A 19,841-nucleotide genomic window follows, 5' to 3' on the forward strand; every position below is an offset into this window, starting at 1 on the left:
TCGTACACAGCTACTCCGCTAGACGTAGCACGTATTCTCTTCTGACTTCTCATCGCGCGTGTGCAATACATGCAAAATAGTCATTTTAATCCCTCAACTTTTGTTTTTGATCAAAGTCATTCTCGTACTGTGTTAACATAAGACTAATGTAAAAGGTCATTTTTACATTTGATTTCTCATCCTCATTTAGCTGCAATTTGACAAGGAAAAAACACTTGCCCTTGGTGTACACTACTCCCAAAAGTGATAAAATGATAGCTCTAATTAAGAAGTTTAAGCATGTTAGTGCCGTTGCACAAACAATTTTGGGATTTGCTTGTAGATGGACCAATGCTCTCTATGTATGTGTTGTATAATAATCGTGGGTCACGATGTATGTGCGTGTGGGCAAAATAATTAGGGCTAAGCTTAATCCCAATCCTGACTCGTGACTAATTATAAAACTGAAGTTTACGTGCACCATTTCATTACCACGAAATGGTTTGATATGTCTTCAGGGGATGACGATGAGGATTATAAAACTTAGTTGTTCATCACATAGTGGGAGCGTGCATTGACTTACACTCAATTCATTCGGACCCGTTCAGTGCAAACGATGGTAAATTGAGGGAAGGAGCCAGGGTAAAAGAGACGTTTCACATTGGTCCCATGCTAATATGGAGTCCTACATCAGCACAAGGATGAATTTGATAAAAATAAAAAGTTAAAGGATTAGATTGACCGATCTAAAACCGATCTAAAAGTTTAAGGATGAGCTTGATCTTGGAGCAAAGTTGAGGGACTAAAACGCGTATTGCATATGTACGCAGCCAGTACTACGTACTCTTGTGTAGTGCGCGCGTACTCTCTCGGCCTCTCCTGCTCCTCTATCATCACGCCGCGCGTTGGCTAGATTCGTAGCTCACATGAATGCACACAAGAGGAGAAAGGACGGACCATGTGCCATGGAGAAGCTGCATGGTCAACGGGTGGGTAGGGTGTGGATCATGGATGTTGAGCCTCGACGTGGTCAAAAAGGAAGACCTCTTTGCCAAAAAGTGAAGCCTCCATTGCCGACCATCTGCATCTCTGATTGCAAATCCTCCATTGCCTGTCTTGGGGCCAAAAAAAAAAAATTAGATAGGGAGATATCGATATTGTACGTCATGTCGTTGTCTGCGGCCTTGCGGGCCTTCCTCTCTTTTTGGTGGTGGTGGGTGGCAAAGAGGCCCAACATCATGCTTTTGTTGCAGCCTTGCGGGCCTTAGCATCGTGATGAGGCCCGGAGGAGTAAGGCAGCCAGGAGGCCCATATTGGCCCGAGGAAACAAACGCGAATCTTCCTTCTTCTGCTCTGTTTTCTCTCCGGCTCGTGCATCTGTCGCCTGACCGTGACATCTTGCTGATAAAGTTTTTTTTTTTCAGAAGATGCTTAGTGTCACTCTCTACTTCTCAGTTCTCTCTAAACTAAGCATCAAACAGACAGTAGAAGACAGCTCGAACGCCAGCGACAGGTCCGAAAAGCCAAACGTCCTTAACTCAGTTACTCCGTCGTCGTCGGAGAGCAACACCCAAACAGAGGTGTGTGAACAAACGAGACCTGCCTGCCTACGTGGCACCCTCCAAACGATTAGAGGGCAAATTAAAAGCATGCACCGCGGTTACATTACACGTGAATAAGCCGGGCGTTGACTTGCGGCTGCGGATGGTCAGTCTACCAACTGCTCCAGGAGCACAGAAATATCGTCACGACATCTTGGAATTTTGTTTTCTTCAGGTCCCGTTCGGTTCCTTAGGACCTCCTAAAATTCCAATCATATCGAACGTTAGATACTAATTTCTAAAATTCCTATCACATCGAACGTTTAGATACTAATTAGTAGTATTAAATATAGACTAATTATAAAACTAATTGCACAGATCGAGGCTAATTTGCGAGACGAATCTATTAAGTCTAATCATTTCATGATTTGACAATGTGGTGCTACAGTAAACATTGTCAAATGATGGATTAATTAGGCTTAATAGATTCGTCTCAGGAATTAGCCTCCATCTGTATAATTATTTTTATAATTAGATCATATTTGATCCTTCTAATTAGCCTTCAAATATTCGATGTGACATGAATTTTAGTCAGACTAAAAAAACAAACACCCTCTTTTTGAGCGCGACATCTCGAGGGATTTGATTTGAGTGTTTCCTCCTCTTCTGTTCTCCATCCGGGAGTAGTTAGATTACCTGGATGCCTTCCTAGATACAAACAAATCCACGCCAAATCAAGCACACGTAAACAGACAGACCAGCGCATCGACCACCTAAGCACGCCATGAATTTTTTTTTCTCTCTTCGCCTTCCCTCTAGCCAAACACACGCCGTGTAATGTAATCCCGTTCGTCGCTGAGCTGCGGCCGGGCGCATGCAGAGCTCGCGTTGACGGCATTGATCGGCAGGTGCAGAACGAACGCCGAAGCATCGAGCAAGCCAAAGAGCAGCGGCGAGGATGAACGCGCCGCCGGGCGACGGCGGCGGCGGCAGCGCGCACGGCATCTTCGGGGCGAGCGGCATCAGCGGGTTCGGCTACGGCGTGGGCGTCTCCGTCGGCATCCTCCTCGTCGTCTCCACCATCGCGCTCGCCGTCTACTTCTGCACCCGCACCTCCATGCCCGTCGCCGCCGCAGCCGGAGGAGGCGGCGGCTTCGCGCCCGGGCCGCATCGCTCCGGCGAGGGCGACGTCGAGCGGGGCATCGACGAGGCCACGCTCGAGACGTTCCCGGCGGTGGCGTACGCGGAGGCGAGGAAGGCGACGCCGGCAGCGCAGCAGCAGCAGGCGTGCTGCCCCGTCTGCCTCGACAGCTACGGCGACGGCGACGTGGTCCGGGTGCTCCCCGACTGCGGCCACCTGTTCCACCGCGCCTGCGTCGACCCGTGGCTCCGGCAGCGGCCCACGTGCCCCGTCTGCCGGACCTCGCCGATGCCGAGCCCCATGCCCACGCCGCTCGCCGAGGTCACGCCGCTCGCCTTAGCAAGGCAGTCCTGAGGGTTCGTGTGCCGCCTTCTTATAGCACTCTGCTTCGTTTCTTACTCGGCTTATATTGGCGATGCATTTCGATCGTGCACAGTAGGGGTGCAATTAGGGTGCGATCAGCTTGATCAGGAGATTCGGAATTTGTGTAGATTAGGGGGTGTAGATTTGAGTAGAATGTAGAAAGTTAAAGAGTTTCTTTTTTCTGTTTGAAGAATTTGAAATTTGATCACTTTACATTTCATCTTACACAGGGGGGGTTGATGAATGTGCAGAAAATTTGCTCAAAAGATGTTTTCCGTCATCCCAGAATATAAATGTGCAAATAAATCTTGTTAGTGGCCCCTAAAAAAATGGAACTTTTGTTCTCTGCCATTACAAATTTTGCATGAAAGCAAGTTCTAGTTTTCCATGTCCCATAAGATAAACAGTCATACTAATCTGTGTTATGTAACAGCAGTCAGAAAGCTCCTGCCCAACATCTTGAAATTTTCAGAACACAAATTACATTCTCTTTTGACTCTTAACCTTTTCACAAAATCTTACCACTTTGGTTACTCTTTTGACACCAACAAATTCCGAATATCACCCAAAAAAAACATCAAGCACTTCTCTACAAGTAATGACGAAATCACAACAAAGATGATGCAGAAAGACGCAGGTAGTACTGCGCAGCCGGCTGCGCAGATTATCCGCAACTGGCTTCGACCCCAAGCCGCTCGACCTTCCCCTGCAAGTACCTGACGATCTGGGGAATGGAGACGACGGCGCCACCGTCGTCGCCACCGTGCCCGTGCCTGGTGCAGAGCCTCGCGACGATGACGAGGTCCCTGAGCTCCCTGGCGTCGTAGACGCCGCCGAGGTCGGCGTCCACCATCCTGTGCATGGAGCCGGCGAACCCGGGCTCCTGCACCCACCGCACGAGCTCGCCGTCGCCGCCGGGGGACTGCCCCGTCACCAGCTCCAGCACCAGCACGCCGTACTGGAACACCAGCCCCGCCCGCCTCTCCTCAACCTGGTCTGAACAAGAACAATTTTCAAGAAGGTGAGAGCAGTGCAAAATTGGGAGGAATTTGGAGGGTTTTGCGTGGATTGCAGTTGAACTGTTGAAGTTTGCGCCGCGGAAACCTTGGAAGGATTCTGTTGTTGGGAGCTTCATGTCGTGGCTGATCACACTCACGTCGGATAGCTGGAAATGGTTCGTAACTTCATATTCAGAATGCGCATTGTGCACAAGATGCGCAGTGAGAAACTGAGAGTCGATCTCACCTTGGCGACGAAGTTGGCGTCCATGAGCACGTTGCCGGAGTTGACGGCCACATGGAACACCGGGGGATCGCAGAAGTAGTAGAGGTATTCCTGAAACCAGGTCAGGTTCAGAAACCGAATCTGTCAGTATCACTAATCAGGAGGATTCAGTGTGGTTAATCCCAATCCCAAGTTTTCTGTCAGCTTAATCTGAGGAATTTCGAAGTGTGGTTTTACCAGTGCTGCTGCAATATCAATGGCGACCTGCAACCTTGTCCGCCAGTCCAACGGCGTCCTGAGAGGATCTGTCACTCAAGAGACATCAGCGCCGAGGCGACGTAATTTCTGAAGAAGAACTTGGAACATGTCTGTCTGTCAGTTACCGTGGAGGCACTCTTTCAGGCTCCTGTTCTCCATGTGATCGAAGACCAGGAACCTGAGTGAGACATCCAGCATCGTCATCAGAACAGCAGCCAGTTTCCGCTGACAACAACCCTGACACGAACAGAGCGTGGAGGAGGAAGAAGGGGTGAGGAGCTGTTACCTGGCGTGGTGGGCCTCGGCGAAGCCGCGGAGCCTGACGACGTGGCGGTGGTTGAGGCGCGCCAGCAGCTGCAGCTCCAGGTAGAAGGCGGCCTTCCCGCCGCCGCTCCCCTGCTGCTCGTCGTCCCGGGAGCGGCCGGAGCCGGCGGCGCGCCTGACGGTGGCGACGAGGCCGCCGGCGAACCGCGCCCTGTACGCCGTCGCCGCGCCGCGGGGCCCGCCGGCCTCGAGCACCGCGGTGAAGCCTTTGGTGGCCGCCTCGATCTCCCTGGGCGTGAACCTCCTCACGAACGGCAGGGTGCCTGAAACATGTTGCAGCTGGTGGGAGGTGGAAGCGGCCAAGAGCTTGGTAGGGGGACCGAAGAGTGGGAGAGTGGCGTACGCGTGCCGCCTCCTAGGCAGAGGCGGCGGCGGAGGCAAACCCCCATGCTCCTGCTCCCCCGAAGAGAGGATGTGGCAGCCGACAGCGGCGCGCACCGGGATCGGCGGCGCGCCGTCAGAGTCAGAGGCCCTGCGGCGTCCAGAGCAGAGCAGGGAAGCGCAGGCGGCTGCAGATGCGACGCGGATTGGATGCCGGGCTGGCTGGCCGGCCTGGTGATGATGATGATGAATGGATGGGCCGGCAAAGGACCGTCCGGTTGTTTTCTTGCTGTTGTTTACGGCGGAGCTGGAGCTGGAGCTCTGCAGGAGTACGGACTACGGAGGCAGGGAAGATGAGCGATCCTCCCTCTCAGCACCTCTCTCATCCACTGACGACTTGTCTAATGGCCTTCTTAATGAGTTCATCAGCGAGCACGAATCCCGGGAAAGAGGGGCACTAACACTAACAGCGAGTTAATGCTAGGGCTGGTGAAAACTAATCCCATTTGTCGGCCCCCCATGATGCCGTGTTCAGCTCCTGCCTTCCACTGCGCGCAGTGGCTCTCAAGTTTCGCATCAGGAAAAGGCTCCTGCCGGCTTTTCGCTTGGGCCCCTTCCAAAGCTGCACCGCATGCTCCGACCTGTACAGATCGCCATTCTTTATTTCTTTTGTTTTTGCAAAGATGGCACAAATATCATCCAGCAAAAGCTGCTGATTTCACCAACAATACTCGCGCAGAAAACAAAAAAATAAAAATAAAATGCAGCTCATGGTTTGCAGTGAATGTTGGGGGGTTAGTTTCTTAGCCAGTCATACCAGTGAAACAGCCTTGATTCTGAGTCTCTCTTGGGTACAGAAATTAAGCCATCCATGCGTGATGCGTACAGCCACGGTAGCGGTGGCCGCACCAGAGATCACACTGGAGAATCAGAATCTTTCCACAGTGCAGTTCTTCGCCCGCGCTCGCTGCTGTTCGTTCTACCTCCCGCCGACCACGTACGAGTTCCAGAGCCTCCGCCTCCGTGGACGAAGACGAATTTCGCCGGAATTGCAGTCGGCAAAGGGACACGAGAAGAGCTAATGACTACGACTTTTTGTGTAAAGTGCTCTCTACGTCGGGCATATAGGGTACGATTGGTTGGGTGCCCATTCCAAAATCATGGCATGGCTAGAAATTTTGACGATCAATTGGTTCATGACCAAGAATTGGCATGCCAATGTTTATAGCCAAATTTAAGGCAAGTCACTAGAAACTTCTTGAAACTCAAAAGTATGAAAAGTATTGGTTGCCATACATTGGCACCAAACGAAATGGGTATCAAAATTTCTTACTCTAACTCTAGCATGCCCTGATTTTGGCGAGCCTAGATTTTGGCATGCCCTGATTTTGGCCTGACAAGAATTGGAATCCAACCCATCATGCTCATATGCTTTGCTTGAGGTTACAAAGATGTTTTGGCGCTACTACCATGCTTGCAAACATAGGGACATGAAAAATTATAAAGGAAATATGGATGAAAAATCATCTATGCAACGCATGACATTTGTTAAAAAAAATTGTTTCAAAAAACCTATGCGAATGATGAATTTGAGTACGAACAGAAAATTTGATTAGTTGTGATGCAACAATATCATGCGTGACACAAGTATCCTTGCCCAGCACCCGATTGAGAGCTTTGCTGACGGTATTTTATCTAGGTAAACGCTGTGGTGCCCCGGTGCAAATATTTCTTTGTGGTTGCTGCACCATGACCGCCTGCCCTCCGCAGCCCTCCCGCACTCCCGAAATATCATTGATTCCCCCACTCTGTCCCTTTCGCGGCGCCCATGAAGATCAAGACACCACCATTGCGTGGCTGATTTGGAAAGTCCGCAATGCGCTTGTGTTCCAAGGTCAGCACGTATCACCGGGTGCCTGTGCGCGCGCTGTTGCCGCGGATACCAACTTATGGGTGCACAGGGTGCGGCACCCAAACCACTGCTTCTTGCTTAAAAATATGGAGTACACAGCTTTGTAACATACCCTAAGCATCCATGTATTCCTTCCCTCCCCCTCTTCGCAAAATTGTACACAACAATCTCGCGTATTATTATAAATGTTCAGACCGGCTTCTTGCACGCCGTAGTTCTAAAAAAAAAACTTCAAACCATATGTGCAAAAGCTGTCACACGTGTGATATGTGCACAAAGGTAGGGTAATCCAGGGTTTGGTGTTGCAAAAATGATTTTAAATTTTTTATACCCTTTTCACACCATGTAAACTAACTACTTCTACTTGGTCTAGTTGTTCGAATTCTTTCAACTTAAAAACCCAGCATTTCAATATGGTTGGCAAGCAACAGATATCTCCCGTTGGCACGAAATACACAAATACCACATATTTAGTTCCAACTTTTTTCATATAAAAAAATTAACGTGCGCCCCTCCCTCCCTTCTAAGTTCTAAACAGTTTTACATCAAAGTAGCTCGAGAAAGCCAACTACTTAGTTGACCTGAATGATTCCAAAATCCAAACGAAATTGAAAAGCCAACCACTTCAGGTTCGATGCCTTAGCCCACAAAAACTTATAATCCCCTTCTATTATATATTTGAATTTGTAGACACCTCCACGCCGGTGCAGAAGTAAATTCATCCAAATTTTTTTTTCAAGGAATGAATTTAGCCAAACTTCCATGTCGTAACGTAGCTCGAAGAAATGGATGAAAGCACAACGCAAAGTATCCTGGCTCTGTTTGTTAATTAATTAGTTTTTGATGGTGTTAGCCGCAAAACCTTTTCCGGAATTAACCGAGAAAATACCATTAGTTTTTTTACCGGGCCCACAAGTCAGTCTCCCGGCCACCGACCAATCCTCATCCAAATCCCCAAAGTCAAAAGGCCACGCGAGACTTCCAAGATAAAATTCGTCGAAGAAGCCGAGCTCGCCCGAACTCTCTTCCCCCCACCGGCCCACCCTCCCCCTCAATTTTGTTTTTTATAAATCCCACCCCGAGAATCTCTCCGCCTCACAAACGAGTCCTCCCACCGCACGCAAGCCACGAGCAGAGAGTCCACGAGTCGCCATGGCGAGCAAGCAGAGCCTCCGCCTCGTCCTCGCCGCCGTCGCCGTCGCCGCCTGCCTCCTCCTCCTCCCCGCCGCCTCGGCCGCCACCTCCGTCGAGTACTGCAGTGAGTATCCCGCCTCCGAAAATCCCCCCTGTTTGGGCTGCAAATTCTCGCGGGGGCTGTGGAAAGTTCGGCTTCTGATCTCCCGTTGCTGTTTCCGTGCAGATAAGGGGAAGAAGTACCCGGTGAAGGTGAGCGGGGTGGAGATCGTGCCCGATCCGGTCCAGCCCGGCCAGCCCGCCACCTTCAAAATCTCCGCTTCCACTGGTATGGTTGCCTGGCTGCAGCAGATTCAGCTAATTTTGCCCCCTTGTTGCTAAATCTCTCTACGCTTCACGTTAACTCATGTGCCCGTAGTCAGTACTTTGTTCGGCAGTAAGTTTGGCGCGCGTATGCCTAGGACTACGAAGGAAATTACTAATTAGTAGCCTAAGTTCGTCCAAGGACTGAAATTTGACTTGGAATTTTCCTAGAGTATTTATGTTTCTGGCAGTACTAGTACCTTTGGTTGCTGTCGCTGGGCGTAATTCCTTGTGCGTCTCCGGTGCTGTTCAGGGTTGGGATTTGCTGTCACATTTTTTCCTAGTGTACTGTTGTTGGATTATCAGGCTCTTTGGAAAGTCTTTGACGTGTTACAGTGTTAGATGCTTGAGGAGTAGTTGGTTATTTATTCGGCGATTTTAGTGTAGTACTTAGGACTCTGTAAGAAATTAGCAGTTTCAAATCTTTAAGTTGCACTAGATTTTGAATAGAACTTTACTCGTATTTAACTTTGTAGCAGTAGTACTGCCTTGAGTGCGGCTGGTGTGCAGCTGGACGTAATTTCTTGTGTATGTACAGTGCTATTCAGGATTTGAGTTTGGGAAGGTTCTTGTGTACGGTTAACGAATGGCTGGGGTCATTGGGTGCTTAGGAGAACCTTTTGAGGTGTTAAGACTGAGATTTGCATACATATATGGCGTTCCTGATTGCTTTGGATAATTTCAGTTCTCTTTTGTCACTTTATAAGTTTCTCCACTGGTGACACTATATTGAAGGGTTCGATGTCATGCCAACCATGCGGCAATGCTCTTGAGCCTTAGAGGGGTGATGGTGGCCTAAAGTGAGGTGGATAGAATTTGTCTTAAGGCTACTCTGATAGTCCAAACTCTGTGCATGTAGTGGGTTTGGTTTTAGTGCTAGCGCAACTATCTTGAAAAATAGTCCTTTTCCATGACATTATGGCGCGATGACAAAAATCTTTCTGAAGGATGTAACTTTAAGATTGCTTGCTATCATATCTTTCAGATTCATAGTGAGCTACTGCAGGTCAGGGTGATATAATTCCTTGCGAAGGTACTAGGTTGCTTGCTTCCATGTGTCCAGGCATCATCTTGAACATACAGCAGGGCAGGAGGCTGTGTACTGCCACCTGCCTATGAGAAACAATATAGGTTGCTAGTGGTACACTAGAATATTTGTTGGGGATAATGCGGCCACATGTAACATTATATTATCACGGTGTCTAGTATTTTGATGTCCTTTGTTTAGTGGTTGACGTAGATGTAGTCTTTTGCGCCCCTTCAGTTTCTGTTGAATTCTTATGATGTTTTAGCTTCTATACAACACGTTCGTTTAGTCTTGTTACTCTTGTACCAGAATGGTGCACCTTCTATGAAGGGGTAACAGTGAAGTGACTTAACCACAGATCGCACCCAATAAATAGCATCTTTACTGATTCTTGAAAAGGTAAACTAAAACCTAAAAGTTTCAACCTAATTGAGTCATCTTCATGTTAGTTGTCTAGTTGTCTTGCCCTTCACATGGCAAGTTACGGGATGACTGACTGATCTCTCGGTGCATAGTAATAAAGATCATAGAGTAATTTGTCCTTTAGTGGCATCATAGTAATATTCCGTCCGTGACATCTAAAGTTTCAGCATATTGGCACATGCAGAATATTTATTCATGTACCCAGTGAACCATCCAAAATTTGGAATTTGGAAATAGTATTCAGTCTGACTCATCCCAACTGTACCTGATTTTTTTTTATCAGATGTTAGTGCTGTAAGAGGTTGAACATATGTGAGTCTTGCGGCAAGTCAGTCACCTGCATTTGCATATGTTGTAGCTCTTGTGTGGCGTGTGGGGAAACTTTTGAGCTTCTTTCTCTTTTAATCAATATTTTTTCTGAAAAACACTACTATTTGTATGTTATTTATCGATATGAAAGAATCATAACTTTGTTGTATTTTATTTACAACATGACAGTATGACATTAGTTGTGAGGATGGGATTGAAACTTTCAATTAAACAAACCATAACTCTTTCCATGAATTTTCAGATAAAACCATCAAGACGGGGAAGCTGCAAATTGATGTCAAGTATTTCTTCTTCTCCGTGCACTCGGAAACTCGCGACATCTGTGGAGAGACTACCTGTCCAGCAACTGGCAACTTCGTGCTCTCTCACGGGCAGACATTACCGAGTTTCACTCCACCGGTGAGATTTTCTACATCATTGCCAGGACTGCACACTTAGTATTGTTTTCTGAAAATCCCAGATACCAACTTCCTCCGTTGCATTTTCTTAGGACCTGACAGATAGCATACCTCCTACATATCGAATTACTTGTTAATTTTGATTCATGATCATGTGCATTTGTTCCGTTGCAGGGTTCTTACACCATCACCATGAAGATGCTGGGGGACAACAACGAGGAACTGAGCTGCATCTCGTTTGGGTTCAGCATCGGGTGGGTTGCTTCCAGCTGAATGGATGCATCTGAGGCGAGCACCGGAAATACCCAATGGATGTAATTATGAACCACACTGTATCCTATGACTCCCAGTAGTGCTGAGGTCTTATGTACGCTTCGAGGGTGTCGCGAGACTTACTGTTCAACTAAGACGTTTTTTATCCAGAGTTGAACGTCACAATAAAGCAAAATCTGGTTATCATGAAACGAGATGCGGTGTGCTTGATGAAATTTGTTCACACACTGAATCCGGTTTGGATGTACGCGTGCTATTGACTATACCTGCTTCCGTAGTTGCAGTACTATACTATAGCCACAGGCCGTATGGAAAATCATGACAGGGACAGCTCAGAGTTGCAGTTGTACCTGTCAATACGGATGGTAAGGATGGGCATTTTAACTCGATTGAAATTTGTCATCCCAGTAATGATGAATCAGCTCAAATTTTCTCTTTAAAGTTACACGGATCAAGTAGAATTTAACAGAAGAAAACGGGTTTAAATTTTTCTACTCTTTTTTGGTGGGAAACTGGGATTGTTGGGTAATTTGCTACTTCTTTTAATCAGAAAAATTGATGATTTGCCACTCTATTTCGTAGCATTGCGAGCATCGGAGAATGTGAGTAGTTTAACTGAAGCTGTAAAAAACACCTGGCATTTGAACAACAGTATGGAGAAAATTCATACTTAAAAAAAAACATGTGTGTGCTAACATTTTCTTAGAAACGGTTGCGTGTTAATTTCCAATAGCCTTTTTCTGCAAGCAGCGGTACACGCACTAAACTTCAAAAAGAAAACATCTTTAATGAAAACGAGACTCCTATCTTATCTGTTGGATTTCTTCAAGAGATTTGTTTTTTTAAAAAAGATTTCTTCAAGAGTACTCTTCAACCCGAAGATAATGCGACATTGCGGATTAGAATGTGCCATGTCATTGTTTTTCTTTGAAACAGTTTCTTCCTTCACTTCCGTTGAAAAATGGTAAATTTGCGTGCCGTTGCTGCTCGTAAAACCGTTTTGTAACCAGATTTTGGTGCCCATTCCGTTCCCTTTTTTTTGGTGCTTCATCGCCGAGAAAAAAAAAACAGAGAAATCCTCGAATCCCCCTGAACAAACGACCTTTCAACGGCATGGCGGAAAGCGGTTAAAAAGGCCGCGCGCTGCCTCCCTCCCCTTCCACCTCTTCTTCCTCCTCCCCACCTCCCCCCACTTTCCCTTCCACCATCACCAAAACCACACGCATCCAAGACCCAGAGCGCGAACCGGGCCAAGGAAACGCCGCAATCGAATCCAAGTCTCAACCCCAGCACCAAATCGATCTCTTGCCAGCAATCTCCCACTCCGCCGGGCGCTTGCCCCCTCTCCGCCGCCGCCGCCGCCGGCAGCCATGATCATCAAGACGCTGAAGGCGCGCATCCTGCGCGCGCTCAAGTCGTCCCTCCCCGACGAATCCGCCGGCGCGGACTCCCCGCCGCCGTCCCCTACCAAGCCTGGCGCCCGCGGCATCGCGTCCGTCCACGCCGGCGACTCCTTCTCCGACGACGCGTCCTTCTTCGACGCGCGCGAGGCCGAGACGCCCCCCAAGGCCCCGCACACCCGCCACCCCTCCACCTGCACGGAGCCTCTGGACGAGTGGGAGCTCGTGGACGACCCGGACGGCCGCGCAGCCCCCGCGCCGCCGGCGGACGGCCCGGACCCGCTGCTGGACTTCCCCGCCCGGTGCCCGCCGGGCGGGGAGGCCGCTGTGGTGCTCTACACCACGACGCTCCGCGGGGTGCGCCGCACGTTCGAGGACTGCAACGGCGTGCGCGCGCTGCTGGAGAACCTGGCCGTGGCGTTCCAGGAGCGCGACGTGTCCATGGACCGTGGCCTCCGGGACCAGCTGTGGTCGGTCACGGGGGAGAAGGCCGTGCCCCCGCGGCTATTCGTGCGGGGACGAGACGTCGGCGGCGCGGCGCAGGTGCTCGCGCTCCACGAGGAGGGCCGCCTCGTCCCCCTGCTGCTGCCGTCGGTGCCGGCGCCCGACGACAAGAAGCTCCCCGCCTTCGGAGGCAAGAAGGGCAAGTGCGGGGCGTGCGGGGGCCTGCGGTTCGTGGTGTGCGGCGAGTGCGACGGCAGCCGCAAGGTGTTCGACAGCGGGCGCAGCGGCGGTGGCGGCGGCGCGCGGTGCCGCGGGTGCAACGAGAACGGCCTCGTCATGTGCCCGCTCTGCTTTTAGGCAGGCAACAAGCAATCCATGGCCATTGCTTGTCTTCAATCCAAACCCAATGGATTAATCACCTTCATCTCCTATCCTTCTAATCAGCAATTAATCCTCCTCCTGGCCTGCTGCTCAGTAATTTCGAATCACTTTCTTCTTCCATTAGTTCTCTGCTACTGCTAGTCGATGTGTTTGAGTGGTTGGCGTGTCAACATGTAAATACCTGTTTGAACTCTGAGCAAATGTGTGATGTATATATGCTAGTTTAGGTGTCCACATAAAAAAAACCTCGCAAAATACATACATGCATCCATCAATCAATCGGAATCCTCATGAAGTTTGGTGGGCTGGTGCTGTTGATCTGACATTGACACCAAGCAAGGTTTTTGGAAATGAAATGGAACAACTATGGATTATTGGTGGGGTCCAAATTCAAACAAGGCACAACACATGGATGATATGAATTTGAATTCCAAATTGTTGTGGGATTCTCTGTTCTTTTGCTCCTTGCTGATCATTGCTGGGGCATTTGAGAAGGAATGCCTGTGTTCCCCACTTGTGTTTCTGAAAACCTTCAGCTTTGGATTCTCCTGGTGTGTGTGTGTGTGTGTGGTCCTAGAGGAGGAGCAAGCAAGGTGAGCCAGCAACTTTACACTTTGCATGTAGTCTTTCGGATCAAAAAGGAGGCTGGTGGGCTACTGTTCGTGCAGCTTTGCATCATTGCCCGTCAGGTCAGAGGGATTTGCTGAGGAGCTGATGCACTGAACCGATTCCTAATCGCTTTGGTCCACCATGCTTGATTGCTTGGTGTGCAGCGTTCAGACAAGGAGTGTGCACGGATTGAGTTGATGGGACACGCAATCAAGAATTATTTGGGGCCACTGAGAATACAAAAGATTAAACAGGAATTTCACATGGAACAGTTCAATCCATGCGAAATTTGGGAGGAATTCGCGTTTCCTGTATATCAAAGAGATACATATCTCTGTACCAAGTGCAGAGCCGCATCAATCTTTTTCGATTCAGACATCGGAATAACAACGCCCATGCAGATTGCTGAAAGTGAACAGCAAGCTCGTGCCATTTCAGAGATTTCACATGTAACAGTTCGATTCATGTGAAATTTGAGAGAAATTTCCGTTTCCTGTATATCAAACAGGGCAGTGTCCTGTATAGGTTCCGGCCTTCTGGGGCACGCATACACACTTACACAGTATACACACGAACAGATGCATCAACCTCTGAACCAAGTACAGAGCCGCATCAATCCTTTTCGATTCAGACACGGCAATAACAACACGCATGCAGGTTGCTGAGTGCAAGTTTCAAAAAAAAAAAGGGTTGCTGAGTGCGAGCAAGAACAAAGACACTGCACACTCGTGCCATCGTTCATGTGAGGTGTTGCGTCTGCATCGAAACTGTCGCCATCGCCTTTCATTTTTCTGCCAGGGAACACTAGAACAAGCACAGGCCATGGTGTTCCACCTCGACTGAGCCCTTGTTTACTTCACCCCCCAACTCCCAATTTTGGCACTATGCAAAAAGAAGATTATCATCACATCAAACTTACGGTACATGCATGGAGTACTAAATGTAGATGGAATTAAAAACTAATTGCACAGTTTTGTTGTACTTTGCGAGACAAATCTTTTGAGCCTAATTAGTTAATGTTTGGACAATAATTCACAAATACAAACGAAATGCTACAGTGTGCTACAGTGCCAGCACAGTAATTTGGTACCTCCCAATTTAGCCAACTAAACAAGGCCTGAGCAGGCCAAAGGGAAGCGGGCAAGCGGGGGCAATCACTTCGCTTCGTGCCCCGTGCCACCGGTACGGCAACGCATGTGGGCTCTGGGCGGTGCAGGGGACCAAGTACTCTTGCACTCTTTGGTTGAGTGGAGCCACTGAGCCCATTGGGTTTGATCGGCAAGAGCCAATGGGCCTTTCTAGCTTGGAAGAAACTTGGAAAAAGTCCTATTCTGAATGGTCGCATTAGCTTCACTTCTGTTCTGAATGAAATTGAATTCTGATTATACGAGGGACTGAAACCACAAATGCACATATGTCAGACTTTCACAGGAGATGTTTTCCAAGATACTTTCAAGAGATCTGAACCAGTTCCGAGTGGCACCTGTTCATCTGAATTTTAGGGAGTGTTTGATACTAGTTGCTAAATTTTAGCAGTGTCATATTGATGTTCGGATGCTAATTAGAAGGACTAAACATGAGCTAATTATAAAACTAATTGCAGAACCTCTAGGCTAATTCGCGAGACGAATCTATTAAGCCTAATTAATCCATCATTAGTAAATGGTTACTGTAGCACCACATTGTCAAATCATGGACTAATTATGCTTAATAGATTCGTCTCACGAATTAGACTCCATCTGTACAATTAATTTTATAATTAGCCTATGTTTAATACTCCTAATTAGTATCCAAACATTCAATGTCACAGGTGCTCAACTTTAGCGGGTGGTATCAAACACCCCCTTATGCAGCATTGAAGCTGCCACTGCCATAGAGGGTGGCACAAGCAATGTAAAAAGTCCAGTAAACTATTAAAAAAACGCATAGTGCCATTTATAAGTTTTCCTATCCTCGCCCTCGGCAAAGCAAAGCATACAAGGACTGCAGCTTGTTCCATCTGTAAATAGAGAAGGCTGGATGTTCATCTCTCAGTGTGGTTGGATTCTATTTCAGGAAACCACCACAACGCTAGCTCTCATATTGTCTAGACAGGTTACAAAGTTGCTCCAGCACAAACATTCTGATCTATAAAATTTCATACTGCGACAAACAAGAGAGTGCTGCCATCTTCCCTATCTACTCGGGAACCTCATCTTGTCATCGCATAGTAAGGCCTTGTTTACTTCACCCCTAGCTCCCAACTTTAGCACTATGCAAAAAGAAGATTCCCCATCACATCAAACTTGCGGTACATGCATGGAGTACTAAACGTAGACGAAATCAAAAACTAATTGCACAGTTTTGTTGTACTTTGCGAGACGAATCTTTTGAGCCTAATTAATCAATATTTGGACAATAATTTGCAAATACAAACGAAACGCTACAGTGTTACTACAGTAATTTGGGTGCACCCAAGTTGGGCAAGTAAACAAGGCCTAAATGTTCCAGCCTCTGCCTCTGTAGCTGCAAAACACTAGCAGGCAATTCTTGCACTTCAGTGCCCCGAAGATCTAGCGTTGTCAGGTTCTGTAGCTGAGCAATTTGATCAGGGATTTCACTGATGGGTGTGTCTCGGATGCTCGAGTACCTTAAATCACGAATCCCAGCAATCTCCTTAACATTGTGGTTCTTCAAGTCCTTACAGCCTTGCAGGTCCAATACTCGCAAAAAAGTCAAATTCTTGAAGGTAAGTTTCTTCCCAGCATTGCCAAAGATGTAAAGTGAGCGAATACGAGACATGGTCACTGATGATGCTGGGATGTCAATGTCATGACCTTCACCGAAACTAATGATGGATAGCCGACGAATTTTGCTAGATGAAACTGATGCAGGTTTTCCATTTTCTAATACTGTGACAAAATTCTCTTTAACTGATTCAGATCTGATGATCTCAAGCATGCATCATGCTAGAGAGTACATAAGCTTTGGCTTCACCATCATGACTGCCATGATCAAGTTGGATCATCTGCCTATCCATGAGCTCTTCAAGGTAACTCTCTCCTACTTCCTCGACAGTTTTGCCAGATTTCTCTCATACAAGTCCTTGAACCATCCAGCTCCTTATTACGCGGTTATGGTCGATCGGATAATCTGCGGGAAATATACTTAGATGCCAGAGGCACACTTTCAGATGGTGAGAAACATCATGATAACCAAGGGACAGTATCCTTCTCATTCCTTCTGCGGTCCTAGGAGAAGCGGTGATACAATTGCACACATCCTCCCGTACTGACCTTGCTCGCGGTTTGCAAGCTAATAAACTGGATATAGCGGCTATGGCAAGAGGAAAACCAGCACATCCTATCAAGATCCTGTCAGCGACATCTGCCAAATCCGGAGGACAGCTCTCCACAGAGCCAAATATCCTTCCGTGAACCAAATTCCTGCAGTCTCCCAAGCTGAGAGTCTTGATGTTGTAGATACGGCTATTGCAGTTGGAGGAGCATGACTTGGCAACAATGGTGGAGCATGTCGTCGTAATCACCCTGCTGCCAAGATCATTTTGTGGCAGAGATGCTCCGATGATGATCCATGCTTCTGGGTTCCACATACCGTCAAGAACCACCAGGTACCTGTTGCACCACGGTTTCCAGCGTAGATGTGTCAGCAAGTAGCATTGTTTGATGACAGGAAAATAGAGAAATAGACCAAAACAAAACAAAGTAGTTCATAATGAATAATTGCTCGATGACATGGAATTTCTAGATGCAGAGAGCATGCAAGCATTTTCTGATGCATCCGATGAGGTCGTCCCCTTTGCCGCCGCCGTCGTCCCCGCCGTTGCTGCGTAGCTCCTCAACCTAGCAGAGTATGCTCCCGAGAATGTCCTTCAAGGAGCGTTTCGGCCGCATTGATACCCAGGCCAAGCAGTCGAAGCGCCCCCGGCCCACCGTCTCCAAGAACGGAGACCACCCTGAGCCACTTCGCCGAGCCGTCGTCGACCTCTCTCCCCTCCCCCACTAGGAGCAGCCGGGCGACGAGCTCGTCCCGGTGGCGGCTCAGGCCGGCGAGCCTCGACGCTTCCGCCGCACTACCGGGCGCCGGGCGGGGGGCGCCGATCCTCGTCCTCCAACACGGCCGCGGTGTCGTCGAGAGCCTGCACGCACACCACCACTGCTGACGCACTTCCTCGAGCCGGGACCTCAACCCTCGGAGCTGCTCGGCGAATCGGCGACGGCGCATGGCCCCGGCCGTCAGATCCATGGCCTTGTCCGCGAACCTCCCGAACCCGCGGGGCGGCGGTTTCGTCTTCGGCCCCGGCTGCTCGCGCCCCGCGCGGCGGAGGAACCCGTGGACGCTGTCCTCGACGTCGAAGAACAGGTCCCGGAGCTTCCTCGAGCACTCCTCGAGATGAGGATCCCCGCCTTGCGACTCCGCCGCCGCCTCCAAGGAGCCCTGCAGTTGCTGGAGCTCGTCTCCGAGGAACGCGACGTCTTGTTGTCTTCCTCGCTGCAATTTGCTGTCTTCCTCCTGCAGCAGGGCGGCGAGCTTTGGTAGGACGGCGCTCATCGCTGCCGCGGCCGCCGTCGTGGCCGCCGACATGATCTCGCACACGTTGGCGGGATGACGAGAGGATTTATGTTGCTCGGTCGGATCACAGGGTTTTGGATCGATGAAGAACCGAAGCCCCCTGCATCGCAGTTTTATATGTTCTGGTTTGATGATGACTCGATAAGAACAGGTGAAATATATGGTAAACTTAGCATTACGTAATGATGCAAGTGGAACGACCTCTTTTTAGCCCTTTCCTTACGTGAATAATAAAATCAACCGAGTGTTATTTAGAAATTTTCATTTTAGTATCGTTGTTTTTGAAGCTGAAACCCCGATAGAGATTGTTGGGCTTCTATTAATTAATAGAGAAGATAGTTACAAAGCTTAAGTCAAATATGTACACACGTATAAAAAAAAAATAGAGGAAACGAGGTCACTCTTGCAGTTGGCAAATAGCGTCCAAATGTTTTGAGCTGGCTAGGATCCAGCTTCTCGCCTCCTCCTTGATCTTGCCAAGTATTTGTTGAAGACTTTGAAACTTATGCTGAAAAATTCTGGTATTGCATTCCTTCCAAAGTTTCCAAGATACTAGGATGATTAGAGATCGCAATCCCTTTAACGATGCTCCGCTCATCGATCCAATGCATGCCCACCATTGGCCCACCGTTTGGAACTGCGACCAATCCTCCCTAGCATGTATATGTGGAGCCGTCCATTCAAATATTTTGTCCTGGACTTGTACAGAATATCGGGATTGCGTGAGAGGTGAAGCAGTGTCTCATCATGCGAGTGACAGAGCATGCGGATTTTTTGGTTTGACCATCCTATAATGATCAGGTCTGCTGTCCATAGGCGATTTTGGTTTACTTTTAACATCATAGATATTTTAAGCATGACTTATCTTTTCATACATTTCTAATAAATTTTTGAATAAGTCGAATGGTCAAATGATTGCAAGTAAAAATTAACAACGATAAATATTTTAAAAGGGGGAATTAGTTCGCCGCTCGTCAGAAATGATTTGAAATTGGCCGTAAAAAAAGAGATGATTTGAAATTTCTGCCTGTGTCCCGAACACCATCTCGGTCAGCAGGCAGTCAGCCGGCACGGCCAGGCAGGCAAAGCGAAGGGGGCGTTTTCTTCCCGTGTCTTATTTTTAGCACGTGTCACATCGAATGTTTAGATACTAATTAGGAGTAGTAAACGTAGACTATTTACAAAACCAATTACATAAGTGGAATCTAAACGGCGAGACGAATCTATTAAGCCTAATTAAGCCTAATTAATCCCCCAATACCACACATTATCTGAACCAGTACCTTAACGTGTGGCTCCCTGGGTGCCCACTGAATATTCTGACTTACGTCAATTGCATTGCACTGGCACCCGGATTTGAGGCGGCAAGCAGCTCAACCAATCATCCCTAATCTTCGAACGACGAGCCACGAGACGCAATTCGC

At 48.4% G+C, this 19,841-nt stretch overlaps 4 protein-coding genes across 4 annotated transcripts; 3 read left to right on the forward strand and 1 right to left on the reverse strand.

Moving 5' to 3' along the window:
* Window positions 1-2,076: 2,076 nt before the first annotated feature.
* LOC101772887 (RING-H2 finger protein ATL70-like) lies at window positions 2,077-3,232 on the forward strand. Its single transcript, XM_004955437.3, has one exon. It carries the CDS (start codon window positions 2,479-2,481, stop codon window positions 3,013-3,015), a length of 537 nt encoding a protein of 178 aa, XP_004955494.1. The 5' UTR covers window positions 2,077-2,478; the 3' UTR covers window positions 3,016-3,232.
* A 187-nt stretch (window positions 3,233-3,419) lies between these two features.
* Window positions 3,420-5,701, reverse strand: LOC101772483 (probable receptor-like protein kinase At1g49730). Its single transcript, XM_004955436.3, has 7 exons — window positions 5,174-5,701; window positions 4,793-5,093; window positions 4,632-4,684; window positions 4,486-4,553; window positions 4,270-4,359; window positions 4,129-4,189; window positions 3,420-4,020 (listed from the first exon to the last, which is right to left on the reverse strand). Exons 1-7 carry the CDS (start codon window positions 5,217-5,219, stop codon window positions 3,689-3,691), a joined length of 951 nt encoding a protein of 316 aa, XP_004955493.1. The 5' UTR covers window positions 5,220-5,701; the 3' UTR covers window positions 3,420-3,688.
* Window positions 5,702-8,132: 2,431 nt separating this feature from the next.
* On the forward strand, window positions 8,133-11,205 carry LOC101773301 (putative phosphatidylglycerol/phosphatidylinositol transfer protein DDB_G0278295). The gene is made up of 4 exons (XM_004955438.4): window positions 8,133-8,321; window positions 8,424-8,525; window positions 10,582-10,739; window positions 10,913-11,205. Exons 1-4 carry the CDS (start codon window positions 8,216-8,218, stop codon window positions 11,009-11,011), a joined length of 465 nt encoding a protein of 154 aa, XP_004955495.1. The 5' UTR covers window positions 8,133-8,215; the 3' UTR covers window positions 11,012-11,205.
* A 1,176-nt stretch (window positions 11,206-12,381) lies between these two features.
* Window positions 12,382-13,212, forward strand: LOC101773715 (uncharacterized protein At5g39865). The gene has a single exon (XM_004955439.4). It carries the CDS (start codon window positions 12,382-12,384, stop codon window positions 13,210-13,212), a length of 831 nt encoding a protein of 276 aa, XP_004955496.1.
* The last annotated feature ends 6,629 nt before the right edge of the window (window positions 13,213-19,841 follow it).

The sequence above is a fragment of the Setaria italica genome, chromosome II (genome assembly GCF_000263155.2).
Source record: "Setaria italica strain Yugu1 chromosome II, Setaria_italica_v2.0, whole genome shotgun sequence".
Lineage (NCBI taxonomy): Eukaryota > Viridiplantae > Streptophyta > Magnoliopsida > Poales > Poaceae > Setaria > Setaria italica.